The 23,958-nt window shown below is 54.8% G+C and overlaps 2 protein-coding genes across 5 annotated transcripts in view; both read right to left on the reverse strand.

Annotated features, from left to right (window-relative positions):
• The window catches only part of TPPP3 (tubulin polymerization promoting protein family member 3), a 268,538-nt gene that overhangs the window by 4,743 nt on the left and 239,837 nt on the right, over positions 1 to 23,958 (reverse strand). The window lies entirely within an intron of this gene.
• ZDHHC1 (zinc finger DHHC-type containing 1) lies at positions 220 to 22,551 on the reverse strand. Of its 3 annotated transcripts, none has more exons than XM_050773265.1 (12): positions 22,223 to 22,551; positions 13,884 to 13,930; positions 11,965 to 12,210; positions 6,745 to 6,920; positions 5,167 to 5,268; positions 4,632 to 4,756; positions 4,385 to 4,543; positions 4,024 to 4,136; positions 1,269 to 1,351; positions 986 to 1,079; positions 801 to 861; positions 220 to 694 (listed from the first exon to the last, which is right to left on the reverse strand). In XM_050773265.1, the coding sequence occupies exons 3-12, from the start codon at positions 12,208 to 12,210 to the stop codon at positions 411 to 413; spliced, it is 1,443 nt and encodes a 480-aa protein (XP_050629222.1). In that variant the 5' UTR covers positions 13,884 to 13,930; positions 22,223 to 22,551; the 3' UTR covers positions 220 to 410. The 3 variants fall into 3 exon arrangements, with proteins under 3 accessions (XP_050629222.1, XP_050629223.1, XP_050629224.1); XM_050773266.1 differs by lacking the exon at positions 22,223 to 22,551 and adding an exon at positions 21,907 to 21,970; XM_050773267.1 differs by lacking the exons at positions 13,884 to 13,930; positions 22,223 to 22,551 and adding an exon at positions 13,453 to 13,851.

The raw sequence follows: 23,958 nt of genomic DNA on the forward strand, positions 1-23,958 counted from the left end.
CTCAAAAATAAATAAATAAATAAATAAATAAATAAAATAACCTCCTCCAGGCCGCCATCTAAGGCCTTTCCTAACCACGAGACGCACCTGAGCACCTCCACAGGGCAGCCTGGGTGGCCACCTACTGTACAGGGACCCCCTCCCCACCGCCGGTCGACTGGCCAGGGTCGGGCTTCTGGATGGTCCGTGGCCCCTGTCATTAAGAAAGTAAGCACGACGTCCGCAAAAGCATAAAAAAGTTTATTGGAGCATCACAGCCGGTGGGGCGGGTATTGCTGAGTCGTGGGGGAGGGAGGCCGATCCCGCCGGCCGTAGAGGCCTCTAAAGTGCACTCGGTGCGGCAAGGATGGGGTGTTGCATAGAGAGTCGGGCCGGCCGCTCCAACTCGGCCCTCCGGTCTCTCGGCCCAGCTAAGCCAGACCAGCCTCCCGGCCGCCCGGCGCCCCGGGCTCGCCGCTACTCGGACTCACGAAAACGGCGGGGGCACGCGCCTGCAGCGCCAGCGTGGGCTCTCGGCCCTGGCCCCGTGGGGCAGCCAGAGCGGCGCTGCCCAGGCGCGTCTGCGCCACTGGTATCTCGTCCACGGACTCTGCTGACGCCGAGTGGTAGGCGCCAGCAGGGCCAGCAGCGTGCACAGGGCTGGCGTCCGCGGAATCCGTCGACGAGCTGGAGCGGCGGCCGGGGGCCCTGGGCCCTGCGCAGGGGAAGGGAACATGAGCCCAGTGGCTGCGGCTCACTTGTGACTCTGCCTTCCCCTCCCTCGAGTTCCCAAAGCAGGACCCGGACAGGGAGTGGCTCACCCGACGCCCGATCCGAGGTCTCAGACGTCCGCACTTTATACACGCGCCTCTTCCTCTTTTTCTGCAGAGACAAGAGGGAGACTGAGGGCCCCACATCGCCAAAAGAAGCAGAGGTGAGCGCCAGGGTAGAGGCTTATTTTTATCCCACTCCACCTGGACCGGAGGCCCAGCACAATCCCTCCTACCTGGGGTCGGATCCGGGGAGGCAGGGCAACAGTGTCTGGGGAAGAGGGTGGTGGAGGTTCCGCTTGGCCACGGGTGGCAAGAAACTGGGAGGGACTGAGGGGGAAGCAGGAGGGTAAGCCTGGGCTCTGTTCCCCAAATCCCTCCCAGCTGGAGGTGCTGAGAGAAGCTTCCCTCACTGTTAGCTCAGAGAAGGGCCAGACCCATGCCCCAACCTTAGCCTACCGCCTTCTCCTGCCTCGATGGCCCTGCCATGCTAACTGGAGATGCCCAGGTTGCACTCACTTGGCATTCACTGCTGCTGGCCTGGCCTGGCCAGGGGGCTCTGGGCGCACATGGCTGAAGGTCCGCATGTAGAACTCCATCTCCTGGGGAAGGTGGGAGTCAAGGACGCTGGGAGGCCAGGTGTGGCTCCCGAGCCTCCTGAGCCCTGATCTCATGCAGTCCTGCCCTCACTGGCCTCTGTGGGTCATTTCAGGCCTCATGCCAGGCTCCTAGCCATGCTGGGAAAACCCGTCTGTAGGGTAAGGCTTAAAACACCTATTTCTGGCCCTTGCCTCATCCCCAGGTCCTTACCTCATTTATTCAGCCTCTGCCTCCTGCTGGAAGGCTCCCAGCCCCCATGGATCTATAGGCCTAGAGAGGCTCAGCCAGGGAGTGGTGGGAAGCTCAGAGCGGCCCGCACCTGCTCCTGGCGTCCCCAGGGCTCCAGCCTCTGAACCAATTATTTTCCCCTGGCTGAGAAACAGGCCTAAGTGTGCATCCACCAGCTCCCGCAGAGCTGAGTCCTGGGCGCACCCCTCGCCCTCACAAAGGACCAGCCACGATCCCGGCTGCCGAGAAGGGGCTGCGTAAATGCATGTGCGGTGGTCTCCCTGCCACTACGCCAAAAGGGAAGGTAGTAGGTGGTGGAATAAACAGAGCCGCAGCCCCATTGAGCACCAGGCTTACAGGCAAGCCCTGATCTTCACAGCAACCCTGAGGGTGCAGACACGACCCCTGAAAGCAAAGGGGCCTTGAGGGCAGGGGGTTGCAGGAGTGGCCTAGTCCTGCACCCCCGCCCGCAGGACTCCCCCCAGCTTTGCCGGGGAGGACGCCAGGTGAGGAAACAAAAGCCGGGGGAAAGCAGGCCCAGAAAGGGCGTGGTGCGGGATGGGGGCTGGTCCAGGGCGGGGTCGGAGGGGAGAAGGTTTGCCGGGAGCACCCAGACAGCTGTCCCAGGGTTCAGCAGCCGTTTCCATGGAGACGGAGGCGTCCTGACTAATGCAGAGAGGACACTGTAACAGCAAGGCCGTCTCTAAAACAAGCCTATGTTTGGGGGCAACGGCTCCAGAGAGGGGCCCCTCCTGCATTCCTGCTGGGGTGGGGGTGGGTGGCTGCCTGCAGGGCCCTGACAGATCTGGGGGAGGAGCCCAGCCAGCAGCCCCGCCCAACCTCTGCCCTGGCTGCTGCTCTGGAGAGGGGTGTGGGAGCGCCAGCCTAGGCTGAGGGGCACGGGGGTCAGGGGTTAGAGGCCAGTCACAGGGACTGGGGACCTCAAGATCACTCTCCCCCACACCTCTTCTCTGCCCCAGTGTGGACTCAGTGACCCTCTAGGGCCAGCAGAGGGGCAAAGCCCACTGGGGGGCCCTGGGTTCCAGATGGGGGAGCAGACGAGGGGGCAGCAGTAGAGGAGGTCTCAGAAGCTGAGGGGCCAGGATGGGACAGGCGCCAGGCCCTAGCCAGCTCCGGAAGTCTGGAAGCGTCCCTAGTGAGTCCCCACTCAGAGCCCTGTCCTCTCTCGCCATGGCTGTCCAGAGGATCCTTCCTCAGAGACTTTCAAAACCCTGTACATTCCTGAATGGTACTGGGCCCTCAGCCTCAGCTCTCTGCTTTGTAAAAAGGGACAAGAACATCACTCCTGTCCCCCGGGTTTGCCTCCCTCGAGTCACTGCAGATGGACAGAACAGAAATTAAATGTCTTTGCTATGGCTACATTTGGCCCCAAAGCCTTGGCAGGGCAAGGCCGAAGAGCCTGCCCTGACTCAGTGGGTGCTACCTGTGAGGCTTGAGAAAGTCTCCTGCCTGATTATCTGGGCCTCCGTCTCCTCTTGATGTGGGGCTGGAGACAGTACCCTCTCCCCAGCACAGCTGCCACCATCAGAGCCCAGCACCGGGGCAGGTATACGGTGGTGTAACAGCGGAGTCGCCACCCACAGCCAGCACGCCCCAGGCCCAGGCCTGCCCAGTCCTGGCAGCCTGGCCCACAAGCAGTGTCCAGCCCTGGCGACAAGAACAGGAGAGGCGGGGTCCTAGGCCCTCCCCAGCCCACCCACCAGCCTCTGTTTGTGTCCAGTTGCCATGAGGCCTCGGGATCCAGGGCTCAGCCTTCCCCCAGCAAAGCCTGCCTGGGCCCCGCCTTTCTAGTCCCTAGGGGCTCCTCTGAGGACTGGATCACCCCCACCCCAGCTGCTGACCTCAGGAAGCCAGGGGGCATGGGAATGGGGATAGGCTGGTCAGCCACTGGCCTGGCCAGGCTGGCCAGAGCATGGAGACCTTAACTCTTCCCAGACCCAGCTTGTGGTTAACCTTCTAGGCCTCAGTATGCACATCTACAACAGAGGCTGTTCTAAGCATAAATTAGGGTAATGGGCATAAATGCTCAAGGTCATGGATGGGGAGAAATGATGGCTCCATCCTGGCCACCCATCACTGACCCCGTCGCTGGTCCATCCCTCTCTCTCTCCTGCTGCAGCCCCAACCTGCTTACTTCCAGGCTCCCACATCCCATGCCGTCCGCGCATGCTTGGCACCTGGGCAGGCATGTACGTGGGGTCCGGGAAACACAGGGCTCCCTCTGGCTGTGCCCACGCTTGGGTGAGCAGGCACACGCTCAACACAAGCCTGGTCCCTGCTGCCCCCAGCACCCCCGCCCCCAGCACCCCCGCCCCCAGCAGCTGTTCCAGGCTTGCTTCCCTTGCCCTGTCTCCTCACTGGCTGCTTGGTGCACAGCCCAACACCCCCCACACCCAGGCCCCCTCCCACCCCTCATCCTCTATACCTGAATGGGCCGCATCTTGCGAGGACATGACTCGAGCTCCCTGTGAACCCCCTTGGCCTCCTGTGGTGGGCGGTGCTGCACAATGTACTCATAGGTGGTGAGCTTGTGCCACACTGGTGAGGGGAAGAGAGGGCTCAGTGTGGTGGAAAGGGGACCCTGGAGCTCAGAACAGGAGGGAGGACAACCAGCCCCAGGCTGAAACCAGTGTCCCCAAATACACGAAGCCATCGGGTGAGACCTGGCCACCATAGCGAGCCCATACTGGGCAGGGGCATGGTTTCAGGCTCCACTGTCCAACTGGGCACCTTCCTGCAATCTGAGGACCCCTGTGCTCTGGAAGGCAGGTGCGGGAGGCACTTACTGAGATAAATGTGGAAGCAGAGCAGGTGCCCCAAGAGGGCTGTGGACAGCAGGCCCAGAAGGATGAGCAGGGCAGCCAGGGCCAGGATGGCAGGGGCCTGGGTCTCCACAGGGGCAGCGGGCAGGAACACGAACCACACATCCGTGTGATTCTTCAGGACTGCAAGGCACAGACAGCGTGTGCTCAGCCGGGGACGTGACAGGTGACCAGGGTTGGGGGTGAGAATAGGCCCGGAGCCTAAACTGACCTTCAAAGTGTCGGTTGGTGCGCAGCCGCATGGGGTTGACAAAGAACTCCACAAAGACATATGTGGCCACCAGCACCAGGAGCAGGACACCCAGTAAAGCGGATGCAACACTATGTAGAAAGAGCCTGGGCCCAGCCATGGGTAGCTGTCAGCTCCCGGGAGCTCCAGCGCCTCGGAGGGCTCATAGGAGTTGGGGCTGTAGGGTCATTGCTACGGGCTCAGAGGGCTGAGAGTGACCCCACAGCCCCAACTCCCCAGAAGTCAAAGGCATACAGCAAAACTGAAGACGGGTGGCCACCCCATCAGGCAGCCCACCTTTCTCTGGGCCAGCTCGGTGGAAGATTCCAGGCCCACACTTGGCCATCTCAGCCGGCACCCAGGAGCATCTCTCTCTGGGCAGCACCCCCGCATAAAATGGGCACAGGTCCTCTAAGTATCCCCATCCCTGCCAGCCTGCCATGCGGGCTGCAAGGTCTGTGGCTCCCACCCTCAGACAGTGCATCCCCAGGCCCCCGTGCGGCCAGGCTTTCCTCACCGGTAGTTCCGCTCGCCCACACAGTTGTTGAGCCACTTGCAGTGATGGTCGAAACCGCACACGCACTTGTTGCAGGCGCTGCAGTGCTTGGAGCGAGCGCTCCTGCAGGGAGAGGGGGCACAGCGCGGTCGGCCGGCTTATTCCCCGCTTTGTGGCCCGGCCGGTCGGGGCGGTTGAGTGGGGTCCGTGGAAGGACGAAGCGCCAGGCCTGAGACAGCCCCGAGCGAAGCGACGAGGAGCGCGCGCGCCCTCTGCAGGCGCTGCGGGGTGGGGTCCCTGGAGGAGGCAGCGCTCCCAAGAGCTGGGGGACCCCAGGAGCCGCAGGAGGGGTAAGGAGGTGCACCCCTCCTGCTCCGGGACTGTGCGCCTAGCTGATGCGCCATGAAACGGAAAATGGGCGTCCTTTCCAGGCAAAGAACCCTGAGAGAAGGCAGAAGATGCAGGTGTGGGCCCAGGGAGCTGCAGACAGCAAGGTGTGGGGCCCAGGGCCTGCACTGCCCTTCCGGACACCTCTGGCAGTGGGTCCCTGTTTCCTTGCCATTCTATGGGAATGGTACTGGCATTTTCCCAGAAACTTCAGTCTGTGTGGACTAAGAGAAAAGAGGCAAAAGAAGTGCAGGCCGCCATCCGCATGAGCATGCTCACCACAGGGGCTCAGGGTAGTCTCCCAGCCCAGGGAGGCACAGGGCAGGCCCAAAGGCACAACCCCTCCACCAGAACAGGGCAGAGCCCTGCAATGGGCAGCAGCTTCTGGAGCAATCGCTTGGAAAGTGTGCTGGCGGGTGCCCAGTGAATGGCAGGAAGTCTTTGGCGCCTAAAGGCTAGGGGCTTGCTCAGTCTGCAGACAGACCCCTTCAACAGGCTTCCTGCGGGGGCTGGCCTTGGGCCATGTCCCCATCCCTGATCCCCCACCAGAGACCTGGAGACTGTGGGGCTCCAGAAGGGTGGAGAGGGGCCCCTAGAGAGGCAGCTGGGACCAGCCAAGGGGGTAGGGGTGCAGCACGTACTGACTCCTCCATGTTAGCAGAGGGACCTTAGCAAGCCACCTGCTCCCCCTGGGCCTCAGACTCCTCCTGGGTAGGCCAGGGCACCAGTATCTGCTTGGGGGCCTGGCCGCCCAGGTGTAAATCTGGCTCCGCTATCAGTGGCTATGTCTGACCTATCAGCCTTTGTAAGTGCTGGGCTCTTCCTCCTCCATGAAGTGAGAAAACCAGACAGGGTGGCTGCAGGAAGAGCTCAGCACACAGTCTCAGGCATCAACGCCCCTGCCCACCCCTAAATGGGAATACTGGCAAGAGATGTGGGGCTATCACTGGCAGAGCTGCTCATTAGAAATATTTGGGCAGGGCCAAATGTTTCCTCCTTTAACTGCTGGAATACTACTCCTCATCTTCTGTTTCCAATCACCTTCTCTTCACCTTCTCAGGAACCCAATTCTCTGTCACGCCATCAAGGTTCTTGACTGCATAAAACATGAGGGTTCTGAGGCATCAGGGATAGCTGTGAAGCCCCGGCACCCCCTCTCCACCGTGCACCCCATAGCACACTCGGCAGCCACACGCACCCACACACACTCACACATCCACGTCGCACAAGTTGCAGTGCAGGTCTTCAATGACATGTGCGTGCTGGCTTCGGTTGAAGATGGGCAGGGGCCCCGCATAGCTCTTGTCTCGTACGTTGGCATCTGCTGGATCGATGGAGACGGCGGTCAGGTGCACCACAAGGTGGCCGGCAAAGATGGCGCCCATGCACTGGCCCAGCAGGTTAAAGACTCACTCCGCACTCTGCCAGCTGGGAGTCCTACCCCACTCCTTGCAGCCAGAGAACTCCCCACTGCCATGCCAGCCTGTTTTGTGCAGATTCTCTGCCTGTGCCACCTCCTACCTCCAGTCCCTCAGAGCCTCCTCATCAGACCTCTCCAGGTGACCCCTGTGCCCCAAATGGAAAGGGGGAGGGGCCATCTAGGAAAGGAGTCCACAGCCAGCCAGCAGTGCCTGCTGTCGCAGAGTCCTGGTGCCCAATCGCAGAGTCCTGGCCTCACTGCTCCAGGCCTGGTGCAGGCCCTAGCTGGTCTGACCTCAGGCCGGTTTCTGGTTTCAGATTCCAAATGATGATGTGAGACTGAAAGAGATCAACCCCACCTAAGGCCCAAGAACCTGAAGTTTAAAGCTTGCTTATCTTGCTTTCATAGGAAGTCACTTCCAAGAGGGCTGCAGCCATCCCCCTTTTCATTAGCTGGGCCAGATGGAGAACCCCTTGCAGACAGGGGCTCGGACACTTGCTACCTCCCCTACCAAGAATCTAGGCACTTGGAGTCCTGGGCTGAGTGTCTGGGATGGCCTGCTATGTTCAGGGCCTGGTCAGGGGCAGCATGGCTAGTCTCTGAAGCTGAAACACAGCTCTTCCAGGACCTATCTGCTCAATGACTGGGCCAAATGCAGGAGACAAGTTTGCTGACAATTTGCTACAAAGTCTGATGTGTAAAAATTCACCCATAGATTCCACCCAGGCAGCCATCCACTCTCCCTCCCTTGATCCCACCTGCTTCAGCCCAAAATTGCACTCGTCCTCTTGCTAGCCAGGCAGATATCATCCCTCCATCATTCATGCTCTACCCATCATCCATCTGCCATCCTTCATTCATCAGCTGTCCAATCTCTTTTCCTCCCTTCCTTCTCCTCCCAGCAGCCAAATTTCTCTAGATATCCGCATAAACCAGGCTCCGCCCTAGTGTGCCACAGCACAGCTGAGAGAGACAATCCCGTGGCCATCACTGCCCCTTCTATCCCTATGGCCAAGTCTTCATCTCTTGCCTGTGCCACTCTATAGCTTCCCAACTCTCCCCTCCTGTCTGAGTTCCCTTGAGTCTATGCTTCACACAGTCGCAGAGAAAGTTTTTAAAAGCTCAGACCCAAAGCCCTCTCTGCTTGCTTGCACTCCTATAGTGGGTCTCAAGAGCTCTCCGGCTGAAATTCACTCCTCTGCTCGGTGCCAAGGTCCCTTTCCTCTGGCTCCTCCCAAACCTCTCTGCTATCACCAGCTACTGTGCTCACCATGCCATCCACTCTTCAGACACTGAATGAGGGCAAACATTTACTCCCTGCCTGCCCCAACTCTTCTCCTGCCTCACTCCTGGGGTCATTCATTCAGCTGTCTACTGAGGTCTTTTGTTGTGATAGGCACTGAGGGATATGGCAGGGGCAAGAGTCCCCAGCACTGAAGAGACTGCAGTCTGGTGGAAAACATGGATTTTTTTTTTTTTACGGAATCTTGCTCTGTTGCCCAGGCTGAAGTGCAATGGCGTGATCTTGGCTCACTGCAACCTCTGTCTCCCAGGTTCAAGTGATTCTCCTGCCTCAGCCTCCTGAGTAGCTGGGATTACAGACACTTGCCACCACGCCTGGCTAATTTTTGTATTTTTAGTAGAGTCAAGGTTTCACCATGTTGGCCAAGGCTGGTCTCGAACTCCTGACCTCAGGTGATCTGCCCGCCTTGGCTTCCCAAAGTGCAGGGATTACAGGCCACCACTCCCACCCAAAAACATGGCTATCAATCAAATAATGGGTTAATTACAATGAAGAAAGTTCATGGATATGCCAGTTTGTAACCAAGTGACCTCATCTAGTCTGAAGGGGTCCAGAAGGCTTACCTGAGGAAGTATTGTCTCAGCTGAGACTTAGAGAAGAATGGATTCCAGGGACCTGGCAGGTAAAGAGGAAAGGGGGCCTGGCTAGGGACTGTGGCTGTGGGGAACATGTGGAGTGCCAACCAGCAGTTTGGCTGAAGTGTGCCTCCAGCTCACGGCTGTCTTGCACGAATGCAAGAATGAGGGTCTGTGTGGCCAATTTCTGGCTTCTCAAAAGGAACCAGAAGTCTGGATTTTTATGAGATCTCTCAATGTTTAAATGTTAAGGAAATAAATAATTTTTAAAACATGCCTATAGAAGGAACATTAAGATCTGTGCATTTTCTTTGTTAACTATCCTTCAATTCAAAAAAACAAACCTGCAGGCTGGACTCACCCATGGGCTTCTAGTTCTCGACCTCTAATTTAGCTGGGTGTTGGGAGCAGGGAGAGAGGCAAGGGGATTCCAGGCAGAGACCAGTGCCGTGGAAACAGAAGAGGACAGGGAAAATCACATCAGAGGAAATGGGGGAGAGAGGCAGAGTCCAGAATGCGGAGCCTTGATGCCATGTTGAGCCTCATTTCTTTATTTTTTTTGAGACAGGGTCTCTCTCTGTTGCCCAGGCTGGAGTGCAATGGCACTATCTCGGCTCACTGCAGCCTTCGCCCTCCGGGTTCAAGTGATTCTCCAGCCTCAGCCTCTCAAGTAGCTGGGATTACAGGCGTGTGCCACCACGCCTGGCTAATTTTTGTATTTTTAGTAGAGACAGAGTTTCGCATGTTGGCCAGGCTGGTCTGGAACTCCTGACCTCAGGTGATCCATCCGCCTCCGCCTCCCAACATGCTGGGATTACAGGTGTGAACCATCGCACCGGGCCTTGGGCCTCACTGCTTAAGGCAGGAAGAAACCATTAGAAAGCCTGGAGCTGGGGCGCAACATTATCAGATTTGGTTTTTGGAAAGGGCAGGAATGCAGATGGGTTGGCCGAGGTGAGAGCGTGTGTGGGGGACCCGTTTAGAAACTCAGCGGTCATCCAGGGAAGAGAGGCAGCTGGCAGTGGCAGAAACCGGGAACCAATTCAATGTCTATTTAGGAGGCAAAATCAACAGGGCTGGATGACTGACTGGATTTAAGTGAGGTAGGAAGGGGGAGAGCCAAGAGCATGTGGGGAGAGCTGGGGTGGGAAAGGAGGGGAGTGACAGGCCTCGAGTGTGCCTGTGGACACACGGTGATGCTGGTGTAGGTGGCCTCCACCTGCCCTCACAATCTGCTGAACTCACCATGTGGCGTGATCACCATCTCCAGTGCACCAGCCTTCCCTTCAGCCAGGGGCCCAGCACCCTAGGGCTCAGCTTGCATCCCTAAGGCCCAGGCCAGTTCCAGGCCCAAGGTGGGTACCTGGTACCCACTATGATCCTACCTCACTCCTCAGGGGACCTGAGAGAGCCTGCAGAAAGGAGAAGGCTCTGATGGAAGGAAGGAGAGCGTACAGGCTGGTCAGGCACAAACCAGGTGGCTCTGTGAGCTTCTGCATTGCCCAGAGCAGACAAACCCTGAATGTGGAGACAGAGTCCTCAAACCGTCCCTCTCATGACAGTCAGGCTTCCTGAGCAGCCCATCTGGCCTCACTGGGTGCCTGCTATGTGATCTTAGGAAGTCATGGAACCTCTGTGCCCAGCTTCTTCATTAGGAAATGGGGAGAATACCTCCTTACAGGATGACTATGAGGATCAAATGAGATCATTCATGTAAAGTGGCTGACGCAGGGCCTGGCACATGTAAGGGTTTAATAAATGCTACTGCCTTCTGTTTATCATGATTTGCTTTGCTTCTACTTGTCCAAGCCATGGGGTTGTTTATCTGGTTAATCTGGTTTCCCAGGTATCCTGATGGCAGAAACTCAGGTGATCCCTAGTGAGGGGCGTGTCCATTCCAGATCACAGGAGGAATGTCCCATGATGCATTCCCATGTCCCATGACTTAACAGCACTAAGGCCTGTTGGTCACCTCAGGGAAAGTCCAGTTTTCCATTCACAGAACTGATGACCAGCCCCTGGGCTCTAGTGAACAAGAAGCCCCCAGATGGCACTGCTGTGTCTAAGGAAGACAACCTCCTCTAGGGTCCCCCTCCACACACCTACCCTGTCACTCGCCAGCCCAGGGCTTTGTGGTTTCCCAAAAGAGCACGTTCACGTTTGTGGCTTAATGAATTCTAGTGCTCACATATATCTTAAAGTGCTCCTGGTAGGAGCCTTCCCATCAGACAGAGGATGAGGCTGAGACCCACAGAGCTGGCAGGAGTTGCTCGGTCCTGTGCAGCTCTGAAGGTGCTGAGCAGGGACAGAGCTCACCACAGGCTCGATGTCCCAGGCTTTCAGGCTTATCCCTGCCAACCACCCTTAGGCCGCCCTCACCTTCCCCACAGGAGTCATCTTCGTGAAGGACACTCAAATAGGAACTCTCCGGAAAGGAGCACAGAGATGCCTGCTTCATTGCAACCCCCTGGCTTTGCAGCCACATCCTCTGCTCCTGGGGGCTGTGGCCAGGGACGGGGCAATCACACCACTGGGCTCAGGCAAGTCTGGGTTTGTCACTATTCCCAGGAGCCTCCGGGGTATCTCCAGCCCGTCTCTTGTCACATTCAACCTCACTCTAAAAGGGTCTGATTTACAGAATCAATGTGCCCATAAACAGTCCTGGGCACAGTCTGTCCATAAATAAAACCATATTTTAAAGGCACCAGGACACTTACCATGTAAAAGAATTCTATGGTGACTCTTTGAAAAGTGAAAAATTCTTTGATAAATGGACTAATTACTCCCTACTTCGTCCTTTGTTCAGCTTTGAACACAGTTAGTGTCAGGATGGTTTGAGGCTCCTCCTTCTACAACTGCTCCTGTGGTGCCTCCGCGGACAGGATTCACATCCTTGCAGGGCTTGACATGCTCCTAGGTATTTTAGGCATGCCCACTCACCCTATCGGGGGAGAGGTCAGGTGGAGGCTGGAGGCCAGGATGGGAAGCAGCAGGTCCCCAGGACTGGGCCCACCCTGCTCTGCTCCCCTGACTGTGCTCCCCGAGGCTCTGAACCTGGCTTTGGGCCTCCGCTGTGCCGGCCATCCTTTGCCTCCCCACTTCCACACACCAGCCCCATGCTTTCCCAAGGATACAGCGTAGCCAGAAGGCACCCAGTGGTGAGGCAGGAGGGGAACAAGGACCCCAAAGCCGATCACAGCAAAGAAGAGGTACAGCAGCCAGGCCACAATCTGGAGCGGATGAGGGGGCCAGCTCCACCCATTCCGGCGGGATCGCTGGCCCTGCAGCTCAGGGGAGGGTCCGCTGGGCTGTGCCGGCGGCGCTGTCCACACACTTTTCTCAGGGGCAGTCTTGTTGGAGGGCTTGTTGCAGATGTTCATCTCCAGAGGGAGAAACAGTAGAGAGAGCATTAGCCCAAGAGGCCGGGCTGGAGCCCAGGGCCGGTGTCTGCAGCCAGGTTTCAGCAAGGGGGAGTAGGCTGCGACATAAAACCATCTCCCAGCTACTCTGCCGGGGATACTGGCATCCTAGCACGATAGAGACGGGCAGTGGGGAAAGGCTGGGAGTGGGCTGCTGTCTCAAAGCCCAAAGCAAACCCTGGCCCCAGCCTGGCCAGGACAAGGTAAGAGGACCCAGGGTTTATTCAGGACACAGTGCTGCTGCCTGTTACTCAAAGTGCTGTCTCCACAGCCATCGCAGTTAAACCCAATAAGACATGTTCTCATCTGGTAACAATATCAGGCCGGGGCCAGAGTGATGAGAACACATGCTGATTCTGTTAGGATTAGTCACCTCCTTCCTGAGGTCCAAATCCAAGTGTCAGACACCCCCGCTATCCTTTGCTCAGGGAAACGGGGAATGGGGCGCCCAGAAGGAGGATCTGCCCTCTGCCCCACAGTGGACACAAAATCCCTTTAGGACTGGGGGAGCCTGAAGCTCTGCCCCATGCTGCCTGAGGGTTCTTGGCTGGGGAGGGGCCAGCTCACGAGAGGGAGGGAAGGATTCCTCTTTAGTTCCCTTCAGCAGCAGAAATGACCATGTTTCTCTAAGTAAATCTGGGCCTGGTGTACAGTTTTGTACAGAAGGCTGGGCTAATGCTCTTGGACTCAGAGGCAGACCACCAGATGGCATCAACCACCCCCTCCACCTGCCACCCTCTAGCCAGACAGCTGGCCCAGTGGCCAGAGATGAAGGCCAGGCAGGAAGGGGTGGGCTACAGAAGGAAGACCCCCAACCCCAAGATCTGGGCCCTGGCCGGGCGCGGTGGCTCAAGCCTGTAATCCCAGCACTCTGGGAGGCCGAGGCGGGCGGATCACGAGGTCAGGAGATCGAGACCATCCTGGCTAACACGGTGAAACCCCGTCTCTACTAAAAAAAATACAAAAAACTAGCCGGGCGAGGTGGCGGGCGCCTGTAGTCCCAGCTATTCGGGAGGCTGAGGCAGGAGAATGGCGTAAACCCGGGAGGCGGAGCTTGCAGTGAGCTGAGATCCGGCCACTGCACTCCAGCCCGGGCGACAGAGCGAGACTCCGTCTCAAAAAAAAGAAAAAAAAAAAAAAAAAAAAAAAAAAAAAAGATCTGGGCCCAAGATGGGACAACAGCCCAGGCAGGCAGCGCCATACCTGGGAGACAGGCCAGCTCTGCACTCGTGGTGGGAAAGCCAGGAGCTGGGGCTAAAACCCTGGTAGCTAAACTCTCCTTTCAGGAGCCTCTGCCCATGAGACAGGGAACCTAAGCAGAAAGGGTGCCGCAGACCCCCACTCAGTGCATCTGCCTGGATCACCTTTCTCACATCTCAGTCCACAGAATGAGGCTTGATCTTCAGAGCCAACTGCAAGCATTGCCTCATCCAGGAAGCTTTCCCTGACTCCCTGAGTCAGGGGGTCCTTATGCTAAGCTATTGTTGGGCAAATTACTTTGCCATTTGGGATGCTTTGCAATCCCCATGTCTGCCCCCATTAGGACAGCTTTCCCCAAAGGCAGCAAATGTGCTGGGTGGGGTTTATTCATCTCTGTCCCCTATGTCCCTTCCCCCAGGCACCCAGAATTGTACCTTGTACACAGTAGATCCTCAGTAAATGTTTGCTGACTTGAAAACATCTGAAATAAAAGGAAACGTGGGCACAGTAAATGGTATGGAATCCTGGTCCACCCTAAGCCATCTGGCCCGCTTTCCCCTGCCTTCCATCCATCCAGCCCTGCCCGCTTTCTGCAGGCTCCTGAACCCATGCCTCCCGCAGCCCATCTCCCGCTGCTGGCTGGCTACCACCCTGACTGCCAGACACTCACTCCTAGCCACCCTGCCCTTCAGCCAACCTGAGGCTCAGAGCTTCCTGCAGGCCAAGCCTAGCATTATTTGAAGTGACCTCTGAGTAGTCCCCCAGAGGTCTCAAAACTAAATGGAGGACTTAAGTTTTTCCCCAGGGATTCAGCTGGTGGTTTTTTGGTTTTGGGTTTAGGGTTTTTTTTCTTCTGGGACAGGATCTTGCTCTGTTGCCCAGGCTGGAGTGCAGTGGCACCATCACAGCTCACTGTAACCTTGACCTCCTAGGCTCAAGTGATCCTCTCACCTCAGCCTCCAGAGTAGCTGCAACTACAGGCATGTACCTGGCTAATTTTTTTATTTTATTTTATTTTATTTGTAAAGACCGGGTCCCACTATGTTGCCCAGGGTGTTCTCCAACTCTTGGACTCTGGACTCAAGAGATCTGTCAGCCTTGGCCTCCCAAAGTGCTGGGATTATAGGCGTGAGCCACTGTGCCTGGCCTTGCTTTGTTTTGTTTTGTTTTGTTTTTTGTTTTTGAAACAGGGTCTTGTGCTGTCACCCAGGCTGGAGTGTCGTGGCACAATGATAGCTCACTGAAGCTTCAATTTCCTGGACTCAAGTGATCCTCCTGCCTCAGCCTCCTGAGTAGCTAGAACTACAGTGGCGTGTCGCCATGCCTAGCTCTTTATTTTTTATTTTTGCAGAGACAGTCTCACTATGTTGCCCAGGCTGGTCTCCAACTGCTGGGCTCAAGCGATCTTCCCACCTTATCCTCCCAAAGCACTGAGATTACATGCATGACCCAGTATCCCAGCCCTCACTTTCTTTTGCAAGTCCCCCAAAGATAGCAAATCTTTGTCCTTGTATTGTGGAAATGTCAAAGGTCATCAGGTCAAGCCCTGTGAATACAGTTGGGCTAGATGGTTCTGCTCTGGGGCCAATCCCTGTGGCTTGCACATCAGCTCTCCAGTGACACCATCACCAGGGCAACTACTTTGAAAGGAATCCATGAATTTGGAATTCCTAAAGTCTGGCTCTCCTTTTGCCATCCCCAAACCTAAACAACCCTACACCTTGCAGGAGTTTCCAAAGAGCAAAAGAGAGGCATGCGGCTGATCCGGCCCCACTGCCTGGCAGTGGCCATAGGTACCCCCAGCGCTGCTGTATCCCGGACTCCTGAGGCAGGAGGAGTCACCATCTGCAGCCAGGCACCCGCCACATACAGCCTTGGGGATGCCTCTGACTCCAAATCAGGATACCCCCTTGGTCCAGGAAGCGAGCACTTGTTTGAGGCTGTGGAAATGGGGATGGTGCTGCTGGGCAGACCTCCCTCGGCAGAGGCAGCATTCCGGAATAGACGCCCAGGCTGGCCCACAGGCATGCCCAGGCCAGCCTACTCTTCACTGACAAAATTTTCTTTTTTTTTTTTTTTTTTTTTCTTTTTGAGACGGAGTCTCGCTCTGTTGCCAAGGCTGGAGTGCAGTGGCGCGATCTCGGCTCACTGCAAGCTCCGCCTCCCGGGTTCACGCCATTCTCCTACCTCAGCCTCCCGAGTAGCTGGGACTACAGGTGTCTGCCACCATGCCCGGCTAATTTTTTGTATTTTTAGTAGAGACGGGGTTTCATCGTGTTAGCCAGGATGGTCTCGATCTCCTGACCTCGTGATCCACCCGCCTCGGCTTCCCAAAGTGCTGGGATTACAGGCATGAGCCACCGCGCCCGGCCCGCTGACATTTTCTCCTGCAGAGCTGGTGGCCACAAATTCCTTCGGCCCAAAAGATTTTGATTAAAAGGGCTGGGAGGTCGGAGAGAATCCAATTACGGGGCTTCCAGGCCATGGATGGGACCAAACACTGTCACCAGACCCCGGGACTTCTCTGGCTGTTGCTCCCCTCTCAGCACTTCTCTAGGAGACCAGATTGAAAGACATGTGGCTCTGTTCCCCGACAACGTGGCCAGCTGGCACCCTCTGACCTTGGCCAGTCAGCACTTATCGGGGCCCAGCCTGCGTACTTAGGATGTAAACACAGATGGAACCAGGTGCATGCCCTCAGGGGCTTCTTTTCTGGGACCCAGACAGACACAAACAGAAACCAGGGCAGTGGTGAATGGGCATTTTGGCAGCCCATGCAAGGGCCAGCCATCCAATGTGACAGAACACAGGGTGGACAGGTTGCGGGGGCGGGGGTTAGGGGAAGGAGGGAGGGGAGGGCAGGACCCAGTGAGAGATGGGACCGAAGAAGTTGCAGGGCTCAGATCTCAGGGGGCCTAGAAGGCCACGTGAGGACACATGGGCACTGCTGGAAGAGCCACAGGGAGGCAAAGCAGGCTTAAGGCATGAGAGTGACCCAATAGCTCAGGGTGCTTTGGAAAACTTTCTAGCCAGTGGGGAGAAGGGCACGGGGGAAGTGGTACCACAGCAGCCCAGCAGGGAGCCCAGCAGCTCTGTGCTTTGGGAGAAGCTGGTCAGAAGGTGGTGGTGAAGCCCACAAGCTCCCTGCTGCCCACCTGGCTACCCCCAGATGCATCTTTGCAGGGTTCAGAGGTACACGGCCTTGGGAAAACATTCTTCATGTACCTTCTACTGCCACAGAACAAACCATAGAGAGTCAGGCTGGTGGTGATAAAGGGAAGACAGGAAGGAGGGGGTCCTGTGGCCTGGGTAAGCCAAGGACCCACCTGGCTACTGAGGCAGGCAGGAGGAGCTGTGGAGGCCCCTTCCTTGTCCCCCGCAAGATGGAAGCCATTGGCAGGATGACAGTAATCTGTTCACGTTAACATTCACTTGCAAAAAGCCTTAGATGGTGTTTTCAGTATAAGGTTAGGCTACCTTAATTTATTATTATTATTATTATTATTTTAAGACTGAATCTCGCTCTGTCGCTCAGGCTGGAGTACAGTGGCTCGATCTCAGCTCACTGTAACCTCCACCTCCCAGGTTCAAGCAATTCTCCTGCCTCAGCCTCCTAAGTAGCTGGGATTACAGGCGTGCACCACCACATCCAGCTAATTTTTATATTTTTAGTAGAGACAGAGTTTCACCATGTTGGCCAGGCTGGTCTCAAGAACTCCTGACTTCAGATGACCCACCTGGCTCGGCCTCCCAAAGAGCTGGGATTACAGGCGTGAGCCACCATGCCCTGCCTGGGTACCTTAATTTATACTTCATTTGGGTACCTTAATTTATACAATTCATTTGACTTAATTTAAGTCAAAGGAAGGAAATCTTAACATTTTAAGTTCTCATTATGAACTACATTATAGTTACATGAGTGACCACTTTCCTCATGCCCACCTCTGCTACCAACAAAAAAAAAACATTTAGGAATATTGTTCTGAAATTCTTGCCTAGCACTCTCAAAGAAACCACACCAAGGTGAAAAGTACCAGCCCTGGAGAGACTGTGGGCATCCCTGGATTGTTGCAAGCTACCTGAGGGCTTCAGAATCAAGTCAATTACTAAAGAGGGTTTCCCAGGAAAGGACAAGGAACTGGGAGGGCAGGGTGATGGGGTCAGAGGAGAAAGGGAGAGGGTTGAAGCAGACACTTGGAGGGCCCTGCACCACCAATGGGGAGACACAGGTGGGACCAAAGGAAGAGGGCTGAGCCTGGAGTAGAGCCCTTTTCTGGTTCCCGAGCTGCCACTCACAGACTGAGGAACATTGAGGCAAATGTCACAGATTCACTTCTTTGGATCTCTTCTATACTCATCTTTAAACAAAGTTCAGTGAAGCAATTTGGCAATGTCCAAGTCTGGCGAAACTTTAGAATATAGATGCCCTTTGACCCAGACATTCCATTCCTAGGTATTTATCTTATACATATACTCACAAAGATTTATTGCAGCATTATTTGAAATAATAAAGGACAAAAGACAATATAAATAAACTATGGCACATCCACACAATAAAATGCTAGGCAGCATCAAAAATAACGGATAAAAAAAGAAAAAAAATGGATGAAGTAATCTTTGATACACAATTAAGTGAAAAAGCAAGATGAAGAACACTTGTAGATGGAGCTACCAAGTGAATAAAAACAAAGAGGGCCGGGCGCAGTGGCTCATGCCTGTAATCTCAACACTTTGGGAGGTCGAGGAGGGTGGATCACTTGAGGTCAGGAGTTTGTGATCAGCCTGGTCAACCTGGTGAAACCCCATCTCTACTAAAAGTACAAAAATTAGCTGGGCGTGGTGGCACGGGCCTGTAGTCCCAGCTACTCAGGAGGCTGAAGCAGGAGAATCGCTGGAACCTGGGAGGCGGAGGTTGCAGTGAGCTGAGATCGCGCCACTGCACTCCAGCCTGGGCAACAGGCGAGACTCTGTCTCAAAAAAAAAAAGTGGGGGAGGGGGACAGATGCATAAACATCTACATTCCTATATGCATAGATTCTCTCCAGAATGAAATGCAAGAAACCAAACACAGGAGCAGCCCCTAGGAAGGAGATCTAGTGGTCCAAGAGCTGTAAGACAGAAATTGCATTTCCTGGTACTCCTTCGTATATATATATATATATATATTTATTTATTTATTTATTTTATCATGAGCATGTACTGCTTTTGAAAACAAAAAGTATGTCAAATAATAAACGATTGGGGGATGTCACCTCCTGCCTTCCAGGCCCCACTGAGCTGCCTTGTGGACGAAACACACTCGTGTGATCTAGAGCCCTGTTATCATGCCAGACAAAGAATTCCTACCTAACAAGGGTGCTTGGTTTTAGTGAAATGTTTTCTCACTCTTGAAAGCAATTCTAAGATGCTCAGCTACAGAGCTATGAGGAAAAGCCATAGAACTTCCTATGAGCTGTTAGGGTTCTTGTCAAAGCTGGAATCACACAACCAGACAGCACAACAGAGGAGCTGCTAGGCAGGACCTGCTTCATCCTTGGCCAGAGCCAACTCAGCTACCAGAGACTCCCAGAACCCAAAGGGAAAGTGCACTCCACAGGAAACTTTTGTTCCCATGCATCTTGTCCTTTTGCTAGAGGATTTGTGGTTTCCATGTGAGAGATTTTCTTTTTTCTTTCTTTTCTTTTTTTTTTTTGAGACAGAGTCTGGGGCTCTGTCGCCCAGGCTGGAGTGCAGTGGCGGGATCTCGGTTCACTGCAAGCTCCACCTCCCGGGTTAAAGCCATTCTCCTGCCTCAGCCTCCTGAGGAGCTGGGACTACAGGCGCCCACCACCACGCCCAGCTTATTTTTTTGTATTTTTAGTAGAGACGGGGTTTCATCGTGTTCGCCAGGATGGTCTCGATCTCCTGACCTCATGATCTGCCTGCCTCGGCCTCCCAAAGTGCTGGGATTACAGGCGTGAGCCACTGCGCCCAGCCCATGAGCCACCACGCCTGGCCAATGTGAGAGATTTTCTTCTCTTTTCTTCACTTTTTTTTTTTTAAGACGGAATTTCACTCTTGTTGCCTGGGCTGCAGTGCAGTGGTGCGATCTTGGTTCACTGCAGCCTCCGCCTCCTGGATTCAAGTGATTCTCCTGCCTCAGCCTCCCGAGTAGCTGGAATTACAGGAGCCAGCCGCCACGCCCGGCTACTTTTTAATTTTTTTTTTTAGTAGAGATGGGATTCTACCATGTTGGCTGGGCTGGTCTCGGCCTCTTAGCCATGGCGCCCAGCCTACCCCTTTTTTTTTTTTTTTTTTTTTTTTTTTTTTAGAGACAGGATCCTTCTTTGTCGCCCAAGCTGGAGCGCAGTGGTATGATCATCGTTCACTGTAACCTCAAACTCATGGGTTTATGCAAGCCTCCCACCTTGGCCTCCCAAAGGGCTGGGATTACAAGTATAAACCACCATCCAGTCGGGAGATTTTCTATCTATGAGTATTCCTAAATGAACTTTGTTTCCCCCAGGATCTGCTTTTGAAATAATTTTCACTGAGATTTAACAGATGCCCAGTTGAACTACCTAAAGAGAAGCTAGACAGAAAACATTTCACGGTACACAGTGCTTTACAGCACAAAAGTCATTTACAAAAGATTGTTTAGGGACGAGTACTTCATTTATTAAAATTCCCCACAGGTGCCAGAGAAGTCTCTGACCTTAAAATTCTGAGAAGCAGCTCTAGTTCAACTAACGGATGCACATCACACAACTACCGAAAACTAAACTGGAACTTCAAGCTGTTCTCAAAGACCTCTCCAGTCACTGGTCTCAGAGGTAGCTGGGCCCTCGCTTTCTCTCTCATAACAGGCGGAAGTCTGATGCTGGTCGGACGCAGTGGCTCATGCCTGTAATCCCAGCACTTTGGGAAGCCGAGGCGGGCGGATCACCTTAGGTCAGGAGTTCGAGAACAGCCTGGCCAACATGGTGAAATCCCGTCTCTACTAAAAAAAATACAAAAATTAGCTGGGCATGGTCGTGGGCGCCTGTAATCCCAGCTACTCAGGAGGCTGAGGCAGGAGAATCTCTTGAACCCAGGAGGTCGAGCTTGCAGTGAGCCGGGATCACGCCGTTGCACTCCAGCCTGGGCAACAGAGCGAGATTCTGTCAAAAAAAAAAAAGGTCTGATGCCATGGCAAGAAAAGCTTGAAACCCCAATTATTCCTGAGTCGACATGGTTTGCAAACATTTTCTGTGCCATTCTCCTCCTGAAGCAACCATTGCAAATTGGGATACAAATGAAGCCAAGGAAAGGGGACAAGAAGGAGGGAGTAACACAGAATAGAAACAAGGCCAATGAAGAGAGGCCAAGGTTGTTGATTTCAACCAGGAAATCAACTCATATGACTGCAGGAGCCAGCCTTGGGGAACACCCAGCGCAACAGTCATTAAGAACAAAGTTGTGACAGAACAAAGAAAGAAAAACAAAAACAAAACAAAACAATCTGGCTAATTAAGCACCACTGTTGCTTTTACTGCATCTCATGGTGATTATCTGTTTATAAACCCATCTCCCACAGTGAACCAACAGTTCCACAAAAGCAGAGACCACCCCTCAGCCCAGGTCTGAACCCAGCTCTCCTTCAGTAAAGGAAGTCAAGCCACTTTTTTACCATCTCTGCTGCCATTACCCCAATCCAAACCACCAGCATTGCTCTCCTACAGTGTTTGCATGATAATAACCAACACCAGCATTTAGAGGGCACTTATTCTGTGCCAGGCACTGCTTCAGTGGAATTCACTCATTCAGTTTTCACAGAGCTCTAAGGAAGGTCCTATCATTTCCAACCATTCTTGCAGATCCCTGTAGTCATTGATTTCAGATATGACTGGCCTCTCACTTTCTCATAAAAAACACGCAGAACATCCACCCCCATCATGAGAACACTGAGGCTCAGAGGCACTAAATGAGTTATTTTAGGAGGCACAGCTAGATTGGCAGAACTAGGATGGCCCTCAGCTGACTTCCCAGTATGTCCTGTCACAACCATGCTGTTCAGCAGCCAGAGTGAAATGAGCTTTTCAAATGTGAAACTCATCCAAACTCTTCTTTGGGAGGCCGAGGAGGGTGGATCACCTGAGGTCAGGAGTTCAAGTCCAGTTCAAGTCCATGTTAGTCCCACCAGGGCTAACATGTTGAAACCCCGTTTCTACCAAAAATACAAAAATTAGCTGGGTGTGGTGGCAGGCACCTGTAACACCAGACTCGGGAGGCTGAGGCAGGAGAATCGTTTGAACCCGGGAGGCGAAGGTTGCAATGACCCGTGATCGTGCCACTGCACTCCAGCCTGGACGACAAGAGCAAAACTCCGTCTCAAAGAAAAAAAAGGAAAAAAATTAAAAACTCTTCCCATGGTTTCCTTTTAAAACAGACCCTCCATGACCAACCCCTAGATTTCAATACCAGAGAGCCTAACCCGACCTGAAATCACTTTAGTCATATATGACACCTGCTTCCCAGCCACCTTCCTTAATGCTCTGGGTTCTGGAGACGGGCCACGTCTGTTCGGAGTCCTCTGTGCCCACGCCTGGCACAGAGCCTGGCAAAGAGTGAGCGCTCAAGGAAGATCTGTGAACTTGATGCATGCTAAAAGGAAGCCCCGCGCTCTGCCCGGGCCCTGGAACTCAGGCCACCAGCTCCAGGCGGAAGTGAGCCCAAAGCTGGCCAGGCGGCAGCATCCGCGACCCCGTGGCTCAAGCCAGGCTCCGAGGTGAGAAACCGGGCGGGGACTCCTCACCTGCGCGCCGCGGCGGCCGTGCCAGATGGGCCCTGCCAAGGTCAGCCAGAGGTTCGGGCCCCACGCCTGGCCTTCCACCCTCCCCGGGGCAGCCGCGCTTCAGACCCTCGCGGTAGGGACGGTCCCCGGGACTGGGCGGCAACGCGCCCGGGAGCGGGGCCCCATCCCTGACGGAGACTGGGCCGGCGAGTCCTCGGGCTCTGGCTCTGGCTCCAGCTCCGGCTCCAGCTCCGGTTCCAGCAGGCTTGCGGGGCGGCCAGGCCAGGCCCAGACTGGATGGGCCTCGTCCGGCGCTGGGCCCGTTCCCCTGACAACGGCGCGGGCTACGGCGCCCCACAGCGGCCAAACCGCGCTGCGTCACTCCGCGCCGGTCCTCCGGCCGAGGCGGGGCTTGCCAGGGGCCCCCTTGGTGCCCCAGTCGGACCATTCCCAGATTCTGCCTAACCTTTCGTCTAGAAAATCCACTTTTCCCTACTCCCGAGTCACAGCTTGTCTTCCTGAAATCCTAACATCTCAAACGCGCCCCCTTCCAGTTTCTATCCTGAGACCATCGCTCTCAAGAAGAGACCTCCCCCAACCCCAATCAACCTTTACACTTCGATGAGCGTATGTTCTGGAACATCCATGATATCGTGATCCTTCCGGGAGTTTACAGGTTAAGGGGCAAACAGATCTAGACAAATAAATTACACCACTAAAAATGCAGGTACCCCAGAATATAAAGCAAGAAGTGTAAGAGCTTAAAATAAGTAGCACAAAATATCTCATTTATTTATTGCCTTTAAATCAAGCAAAAATCAAACCCCAATCTTCCAGGCTTATGGGAAACTCAATCTTTTTTTATTTTTCAAACTGGTCTCTGTTGCCAAGGCTGGAGTGCAGTGGCACAGTCACGGGTCTCTGCAGCCTCGAACTCCTGGGCTCAGGTGATCCTCCTGTCTCAGCCTCCAGAGTAGCTGGGACTACAGGCGAGCACCACCACGCCCGACTAATTTTCGCATTTTTTTGTAGAAACGGGGTTTTGCCGTGTTGCCCAGGCTGGTCTGGAACTCCTGAACTCAAGCGACCCACCATCTCAGCCTCCAAAAGTGCTAGGATTACAGGCGTGAGCCCCTGCCCGGCCGGGAAATTCAGTCTCAGTCTCCACTGGACTCCTCTTAGCTAGGTAATCCCAAAGGACTCATGTTTTCCTACAGCAAAAAACAACCAAAAACAAACAAGCAAAAAACCCTCTGGTCAGGGTTTTGTCTGGTACTGAGGCCACAGCCATTGCCCCCGTCCACAAAGATGTTCAGGTTTGGGCTCTGTAAGGCCATCCCTGATGAGGCCCCTGCCTCTCCCTGGGGCTGCCAGGGACAGACACCTGCTTCCTCTGCTCCAGGACCTGCAGCCTCACTTCCCTTTCTTTACCTGGGAGACTTCCCTGCTAACTTGGTTTCCCTAAAAGTCCCCTCTCCCCTTCTCCTTGGGGACACTCAGAATGGAATCTTCTATGAGCTCAGGCTTTCTCAAAAGACAGGAAGAGGCCGGGCGCGGTGGCTCAAGCCTGTAATCCCAGCACTTTGGGAGGCCGAGACGGGCGGATCACGAGATCAGGAGATCGAGACCATCCTGGCTAATACGGTGAAACCCCGTCTCTACTAAAAAATACAAAAAACTAGCCCGGCGAGGTGGCAGGCGCCTGTAGTCCCAGCTACTCGGGAGGCTGAGGCAGGAGAATGGCCGGAACCCGGGAG

The sequence above is a fragment of the Macaca thibetana genome, chromosome 20 (assembly GCF_024542745.1).
Source record: "Macaca thibetana thibetana isolate TM-01 chromosome 20, ASM2454274v1, whole genome shotgun sequence".
NCBI lineage: Eukaryota > Metazoa > Chordata > Mammalia > Primates > Cercopithecidae > Macaca > Macaca thibetana.

Bases quoted from the DNA above. Each gene is read 5' to 3' on its own strand.
- ZDHHC1 (XM_050773265.1), bottom strand. From the start codon at position 12,210: ATGAACATCTGCAACAAGCCCTCCAACAAGACTGCCCCTGAGAAAAGT. The intron at 5,269-6,744 runs GTGAGTGTGTGT...CTCTCCCTGCAG, and splicing joins AACTTGTGCGACGTGGATGT to GAGCGCTCGCTCCAAGCACT. The intron at 1,352-4,023 runs GTATAGAGGATG...CACCTTCCCCAG, and splicing joins GCAAGATGCGGCCCATTCAG to GAGATGGAGTTCTACATGCG.